This window comes from Nanorana parkeri, unplaced genomic scaffold, assembly GCF_000935625.1.
Source record: "Nanorana parkeri isolate BGI_ZX_2015 unplaced genomic scaffold, ASM93562v1 scaffold679, whole genome shotgun sequence".
Classification (NCBI taxonomy): domain Eukaryota; kingdom Metazoa; phylum Chordata; class Amphibia; order Anura; family Dicroglossidae; genus Nanorana; species Nanorana parkeri.
Genome location: NW_017306947.1, coordinates 870,761 through 879,470, shown reverse-complemented (window position 1 = coordinate 879,470; position 8,710 = coordinate 870,761). Strand labels below are relative to the sequence as shown.

The 8,710-nt window shown below is 44.0% G+C and overlaps 1 protein-coding gene across 1 annotated transcript in view; it reads right to left on the bottom strand.

The window, feature by feature from the left end:
- LOC108792751 (glycogen phosphorylase, muscle form-like) overlaps positions 1–8,320 on the bottom strand; it is a gene marked incomplete at its 3' end in the record, with an annotated part of 46,925 nt that extends 38,605 nt beyond the window's left edge. The window contains exons 1-2 of the mRNA XM_018563592.1: positions 8,150–8,320; positions 5,111–5,239 (exon numbers count right to left, since the gene is read on the bottom strand). Of these exons, the coding sequence (XP_018419094.1) occupies positions 5,111–5,239; positions 8,150–8,320 (300 nt within the window). The remainder of the gene's footprint in view (positions 1–5,110; positions 5,240–8,149) is intronic.
- Positions 8,321–8,710: the final 390 nt, after the last annotated feature.

Sequence of the window (8,710 nt, the reverse complement as noted above, 5' to 3'; positions counted from 1 at the left end):
AAGTTTTTTTTTGAAAGAAAATAAAAAAATAAAAAAAAAAAAAAAAAAAAAAAAAAAAAAAAAAAAAATCACCTTTAGATAGCAGAAATAAATATAGAATCACGCTATTAATTGTAACAAGCAAGTACACTTGAAAGAATCAGAAAATACTTTTTGTGGCATGTTAACTCAGGGGATTTTAACAAAGTGAAAGTTAAAAACAGAAGTTTAAAAAGTGTTCATTAAATATTAGTTTTTCTCTATATAATCCACATATATTTGAACTGGGATATGAGTGATAAGGAAATTATTTTGTTTGAGGGACACAGTTTCACATGTATTCACAGCTAGACAAATGGACCTGTGGGGAATACCTGTGTGGCACATGTAAGCCTGTTGCCTTATTGTAAGTTACAACACTGAAAGAAAGTGATAAACTCAAGAGAAGCCTTTGGCTAACTGATTAGACAGATATTTGCAAAGATAGTTGGGTTTCTAAACCACTGGGCTGGCATTTGATTGGGGTACAGCATATAATCTAAAGATGATGTGCACCCAAATATATGGAGGAGTATTCAAACTAGGTTGGAAGTGGAAGGGAAAGTTGTAAGATAGGGGAGCAGACACTGCTGGAGGATAAAATATGAAGGGCTAGGGTAGGGAGATGACAAGTTAAAAAGCGATGCTAACATTGAAAATCCAGTTTAAAAATTGTACAGAAAAACAAAAATTGCAAGCAAAATGGGAAAGTTCTTGTGCTTGAAAATAGAGCTGCAGCTAACGATTATTTTCAAAATCGATTAGTTAGCCGATTGAGTTCGATTAATCGGTTAATCAGATAAAAAAATTTGAAAACTCATTGATTTAACTAGCATTGCATAAACATGGATTGTTTCTTCATTTTAGTGAGATATAAATTTTTCTGGATATGCTCTCTAATAATGATGGAGTCTGTGGAAAGTAATTTTGTCGATGGAGAACGCAATGGTGTTGTGGCATTATGGGTAGAGTGATATATGGGTGCACATATTTCTACATTAATTATTGGACTATTTTACAGGCCTCAGATTGCAACCCAGATTGCACTTATCTGAATTGTGGGGTTCTTCTCCTGCCAGGCTGTTTTTTTTTTTAAAGTTGCGTGGCTGTGCGCGGCTCCACATAGTATTGTTCTGCATTGCTGTATAATGTATTGCTGGAATTTGTAGTCCTCTACAGCCGGTTCACATTTGGCATTGCTGTATAATGTATTGCTCAGATTTGTAGTCCTCTATAGCGGATAGTATTATCATAATACCATCAGCTGTAGAGGACTGCAAATCCCAGCAATACATTATAAAGCAATGCAGAATATGAAGCTACATAGTGCTGCTCTGGGGTGCCAGTCTGATGTCTCCAGCAGAGGGTCTCAGGAGGGCTTGCAGTTTCTCAGGATGGCTGTGCAGGGTCTCAGAAGGGTCTAAGGAGGGCTGTGCGGTGTGTCAGGAGGGCTGTGCGGTGTGTCAGGAGGGCTGTGAAGGACCTCAGGGGAGCTATGAGGGATCTCAGGCAAGCTGTGTGGAGTCACTAGAGGGCTGTAGGGGATCTCAGGTGGGCTGTGCAGGGTCTCAGGGCTGTGTGAGGACTCAAGAGGGCTCCTCTGCAGTCTAAAGTATTCCATGAAGTATTGTAAGTCTACCCCAGAGCCAGGTGGATTGCACATAGGAAGATGAGCCCTACAGATCTCAGTGCACACACTCCACACATGGGACCTGCAGCTCACTGCTGCCAAGGAAAACTTTGCAGGCCCTTTGTGCTGGCACTGAGCTACAGGTGCTGCTGCGGCTGACATCTCCCAGCCGTGCTGTGCGGGGAGGGGGTGGAGGAGGCAGGCAGTGTATTAGGGGCAGGGGCGTCCCGAGGCTGGGTGACACCAGGAGCGGTAACCGAATGTCACCCCGCCGAGACGTCACTGCGCATGACGTCACCACACGCGTGCGTGATGAAGTCATCGCGCACGCACAGCAGTATTCCGATACCTGCCGGCGGCCATTTTGGTGATGGACACCGGCAGAGAGAGGAGGAGACAGTCACCCGGCGGGATAAGGTATGCCGCCAGGTCCCCTCCTCTCTCCTGATACTGTCAGGCGGTCGGTTCATGACTGAGTCATTTTGGTGTCACCCCTCCAATGGTGTCACCCGGGTGCGGGCTGCACCCCCCGTACCCTCCTTGTAACACCCACCACTGATAATGGGTGCAAGAAGCAGTGTGGTGGGGGTGCGTTCCCGGAGGTGGTGTCAGCGGCTAGGTGCGACGCATAATTATTACTGATGAGCTTCATTGTGTGTGTGATCAGCGATCAGCCTGGTCCTGGTGCTTCATCTGATCAGCAGATGTCCAGTGATTGTGGCTTATCCCTGCACACTGTGCTGTCTAATCAGATCTCCTATACCCGTCAATCCACTGCACACAGGTTCGGTGCTAGGAATTTTGGCAAAAGTGCATAATGTTTCCGCCCTACCCCGATGCCCTGAGGTGGCTGCTTATGCTGCCTTAAGCTAGTGCTGGCCCTGCCTCCTGATAGTAAAGAGGTGAATCAGACAGCATACAGCAATAGTAAGGACTAAACATGCTGGAATAGTGATATTAAAAAGAAATTCTAAAGCTGGCCATACACTTACACGTTTTCTCTCCGAGGCTATTGTATTCTGACAGTGGCTACAAATGATAGAAGCAAGAACGTTTTGAGATGCACAGAACCTTCCCCTTTAGAGGCCAACCCCTGGTAGTTTGATACCAAAAAAAGAGGAGGATAGAGAAAGGTGGGGTTTTTGAGTGGCCCCAAAGGGGACACAACCAATAAACTACAGTCTTGGGGAATTGTGTAAAAGTATAAATTTGAACAATTGACTAAAATCAATGAATATGCATCGAAACATGTATAAAACATATAAACATCAGGGATTGAAAAAGAACCTCCTATCAGCCCTTGTGCTCCACAACCGAGGTTAATCTAGGTAATCATAGTCCTATACATATACAGATGACATCATGTGTAACTCAAAGGAGAGAGGATATAGTTGGATTACTAGACCTCAGGTGGGAGCAACAATTTTGTAAAGGGTGATACTTTCTTGTAGGATAAATCTCGACGCGTTTTGCACCTAAGGCGCTTCTTCAGGAAAAAAGGGAGCTAATCTAGGAGTCATATGAAAAATAAAGTGTAAATAATACACTCAAAACAAAACATTTGTGTGCATACCGAATTTAAATTTATGTGATGAATGAGTCTTACACCTTCGTTGTGAGGTCACCAGGTATTTGGTTCTGGGTGGTATCGAATCAGACAGTGAACCCAGATTGGAGGAAGATGGATAGCTAATCAAAGGAGGCCTGGACACTAAAATGAGATAGTGGTGTGTGCGTGGAAGTAAGTTGAAAATTTTAATTAATTAAGAAGTGTTTGCATTCAGAAGTGGTTGACAAACCCCCAGTGAGTGAATTCAATAATGTGTATATATGTATGTCTGATACTCGAGACTGGCCAGCAGAGCATATTTAATGATTTCAAGTTGCAGTGGAGACAAAGGACTGTTTTAAAACTCAGGCCAGAGGGGATATAGATATAGATATAGATATAGATATAGATATATTTATTAGGGATGCACCGATACCACTTTTTTAAGGCCAAGTACGAGTACCAATACTTTTTTCAAGTACTCGCCGATACCAATTACCGATACTTTTTCTTAAAGGGGCAGGTCACATTTTTTCTAAAGCAATACAAAATCATGATTTTAGGTCAGTTTCTTAATATTATGAAGAACATGAACACTCTGTAGTGTGGCACAGCTATATCCAATTCTGCATACCTGGCTTTATATTATAAGAACTTTATAATATAAAGCCAGTTATGCAGAATTGGATACAGCTGTGCCACACTATACAATAATACACTGTTCTGGAGTCTGGACATGTGATCATCTATTTTCCCCACTATGGGGATACAAGCCTTAGTTAGCAATGGCATGATAAATATTCATTTCATTATTCAATGTCTTTTTTTAATATAACATTTTATAATTTTAAAAAAAAGACATTGAATAATGAAATGAATATTTATCATGCCATTGCTAACTAAGGCTTGTATCCCCATAGTGGGGAAAATAGATGAGCACATGTCCAGAGTCCAGAACACTGTATAGTGTGGCACAGCTGTATCCAATTCTGTATAACTGGCTTTATATTATTATTACATTTTCTTATAATATAAAGCCAGGTATGCAGAATTGGATATAGCTGTGCCACACTGTGTTCTGGTCTGCAGTCTGGACATGTGCTCATCTATTTTGACCACTAGGGGGATACAAGCCTTAGTTAGCAATATCTACATAGTTATTTTCTTTTTTTTAAATAATATATGCCGGTAAACAGCATTTTTGTGCCCAGCCCCATGAGGTGCGGCAGTACTAACCTGCTGTGTCGTCTTCTCCGTCTGCTTCAGCCACTCCGTGTCACAGCCTAGTCATCTGCTCCATTCTGACCTCTTCTCCCGCTGATTGGCCGATTGGATGATGACAGGCTTCCTCACCAGCCACTCCTGACTGGTGAGGAAGCCTGTCAATCATCCAATCGGCCAATCAGCGGGAGAAGAGGTCAGAATGGAGCAGATGACAGAGGAGGTCGCGGCCATCTTGCTTCATTGAAGACGCGATGGAGGTCCTGTGTGCGGCGGATTCGGGTCCCTGAAGATGGCGGACGCGGCACAGGTACTCGTTTTATGTATCGGAGTATTTGCAGGAGTACGAGTACTCCTGCAAATACTCGGTATCGCCGCCGATACCGATGCTTGTATCGGTATCGGTGCATCCCTAATATATATAGAAATAAACAAGTTGATGTATCATCAATGAGAACAGAGAAATAACCACCAGGGGGTGCAGAGGATTCCCTGAAACCTGAAGGGAGGAAATGCAGGCTGCATCTGTGAACAGAGACATAGTGGAGAGTGAGAGGGGTCTAGGGAGCCTCATCTTACCTAGAAAAGTAGCGTGGAGAGATATCCACAGGGAAGAGATCGGGTGAAATCCAGGACAGCTGATTAGGAAGAGGTCCTCCAAGTAAGACCGCCAATGTTGGTGGGACCGTTACCAGCCCTGCACTGAAGACATCGGCGGTCGCGCGTGGGCTTATAGAGCGGCGTCCGACGTAGAAGGTCACCTGATCATGTTCGAGGGAGCCGCCCATCAGCCAATCAGGGAAGGTGGGCGGGTACTGCGGCTGTGTCAGTGAAGTATAGGTGTCAGTGGAGAGAGCCGGGAGTCAGACGTCGCCGGTCATTCAAAGGAGAATGACCAAGCGCGCAAAACTGGGAAGCCCTGGAGGAGGGCCCGGGGACCCAAAAAAAAAGGATAAAAAACATTCGATGATCGAAGCCCGCATGTTACCAGGGCCGGTACCGGAAAGGACACACCGAAGGGGGAGGAGACTCAAGACTCAATCAGCCAATGATGGTTTTGAAGTATAATAAAAAGGACATTTTGCAATAACAGTGGGGAATATAAATACAATAATATAATTACAGCAAAGAAGTATACAAATGAAATAAGAAAAAATACAAATACATAAAGATATACATGCAAAGTTGACTGATAGCCATATAGTATAAATATGTGTAACACATGACAGCAGCATAATAATTACATAATATTATTAACAATGGGATGAAAACATAATGACAAGATACAATATGTCATACAAAGCATGATTTAGAGATAATAGATCATATCAGACTTCAAAGCTGGATACATCAAAGGTAAATAATAGTAGTTGGTATGTTTAGTTGCTATAGTTGGCTGTCAAGGCTTCAACATATATGTTTAGTGTTATGTCTAGTGGTAGTATGATATCACTCTAACATTAGTTGGCATTTGATGATATTAATGAGACACTACTAGAGGCGGAAGATTCATAGAAACAATACTAAAGATAGAGACATGCAAGGAGTATCAAGAACTAGAAGGAAAAACATTTCCCGCACAGTGTTCAAGGCAAGGATTTATTGGAGACTCATGACGGGCAGATGAAGCTGTCGTACATTGGGAGGAAGAAACATTTTACGCACAGTGCTGAGATGACCAGGTAGTGTGTAGGACAAACTACGGACGTACTAAGAGGTAGAGGTACAAGAGGCAAGGCAGAAGTAGTGATGATGTAATGGGTGTGATGACATGAAGACAGTATGATGTGGACCAAACAGGGATAAGTGGTAAGCAGCATGATTTTAATCCAGTAGCGTATCCAGGGGGGGTTTGCCGCACAGTGCCATGAAAGGAAAAATGATGGGTATGGTCTAAGTATTCAAAAATGGTTTGAAGCTTAGGGCTTCGTTGAGACCTGGGGGTTTCGTGGCGTGTAATTTGTAAATCCATCTCATTTCTTTTTGGAGGACTTTTTTTTATCTAGGTTGCCACCCCGGACACTGTGCTCTATATGCTCTAATCCATAGAATGATAACACCTCTGTATTGAAGTTATGGAAGAGGCTGATATGTCTACTGATTGGTGTGGTCATTTTACCATTCTGTGCCACATAGATGTGATCCTGGATTCGTTTGGAAAATGATCTGATCGTTTTTCCAATGTAAAATGCCCCACAAGTGCATAACATTAGATAGACGATTCCCTTAGTGGTACAATCAATGTGGTTGTTGGGGAACCATAACTTCCCATTGGGTAGTTGGACATGGGCCCCTTGTTTTAAGTATTTACAAAAATTACATCTTTTGCAGCAGAAAGTGCCCTTGTTGCTGCTTGTATTAATCTCAGTTTGGGATAAGTAGTGACTATGTATTAACTGGTCCTTTAGGGATCTGGAGCGCCTATAGACGATTTGCGGTTTTGGGCCATACGAATTTTGAAATCCTGTCATCTTCCGATAATAGATGCCAATGTTTTTGTAAACATTGGCATCTATTATCGGAAGATGACAGGATTTCAAAATTAACCTGGGTATGTTGGTTAGAAAACCGTGTAATAAACCGAGTTTTTTTGGGTAGCTGCGTGTTTTATTTTTGAGGAGTACATGAGTGTTTCCCGTTTATGGGACAAGACTCGTTGATATGTTCTCTTGAGAAGTTTCTTACTATAGCCCCTCAATAGAAGTCGGTCCCTAGTTTGCCTGCCACTTCATTGAATAGGTCGTCCGTCGAGCATATCCGTCTCAGACCGAGGTACTGGCTGTAGGGGATACTATTCTTTAGGGGTGTGGGGTGGGCGCTGGAGGCGTGTAGGATCGTGTTCCCTACCGTTTCCTTTCTGTATAAGTTGGTGAAAATGGACCCATCATCCATTACCCCTATGGAAACGTCTAGGAAGGAAATGAGTTTTTGATCACAATTCATCGTGAATTTTAGGTTGTAGTCGTTAATTTGCAAAGATTCGATAAATGAATCAAGTTGTTCTTTGGTTCCCGTCCATACCATAAAGATGTCATCAATATATCTGGCCCAAGACAATAAATTCCGATGTGCCAGATATCTCCACCTGGTGGAACAGCTTCCGCTCCCACCCCCCAGATACAGATTGGCGTAGGAAGGGGCACAGCAGGTGCCCATTGCTATGCCCTGTATCTGGAGGCAGACCATTTAAAAGGGACAATTTATACAATCCACGACTACAAACAATATTCTGCAGGATCTATAAATTGGGAGAAATTCAGAATGTATTGCAAATTTTCCTATAGCATCTTCCAGGACAGCATCACGAGATGGAATCTCCTCCCGCACACACAGGAAACACGTCACTTAAACTGCTTAAAAGACCCTCCTCTCCTCCACTCCCTCAGTCTTTTATGTTTCCTCAGTCAAGCTGGGGAGCACGTCACAGAATGCTGAGAGGGGCTTCCATGTGGTGATGTTGCCGGGGAAGTCTCCTTTCCTTAATGGCTGCCTATGTAGGGCAGATGGTGTAGGTTCGCTTACCTGTTGTGAGCCCCAGGGATTCTCCTAGCGCTGTCAGGAGATGAGGCTGGCTTCCTTTCCCCCTTTCAGTGCCCAGTGCGGGCCGGGACCGGGAGGACGAAACTCCCTTGGCTAGGCCAGGGGAATCGGTGGACCGCTGTTCAGAGGGGTCTGTCCGGTTCTCAGGGCCTCGGGAAAGTGTTCCATGGCCAGACCAGGTGGCCGCGTACGTCACTTCCGGTGCGGGTGACGTCATTTCCGGGTGCCGGGCTTGTGCGTTCCAAGCCTCGTTTTTGGCACAGGAGGAAGGGGAGGGCTCGGGCGGTGCTAAATACAGCGTGGATCTCAGCAGTGACTGAGAAGAAACGCTGGCAGGCTTCTTTTAAAGACTCTGCTGACATGGATCCTGGTTTACCCTTGCAGCTTGCAGTGACTGCAGATTCCGGTCTTCCAAGCACCAGCACGGCTCAGGTATGGCACTATCTTACCTCCCTGTTACCTCTGAAATTTATTGTCCTCCACCTGGGGTCCCTTGGTGTTGGATGCTTTGGTGTTGAGGGGCACTCTAACCCTTTTTTGAGTGAGTGACAGTAGTTAAATGGCTCATTGGTTTCTTTCAGGCTAAAGAAAAAACGAAGGTGGCCCCAAAGAAAAAGTGTGCAGTTTGTGCGGTGAAGTTGAGCTCTGGTTATGTTAAAGGCCCTATGTCAGAAGTGCATTGATGGTCTTCTTAGGGAGGAGTCTGCTGCAGCCAGCAGCAACCTGCTAGCTTCAGTTAAGGAAGAGTTATC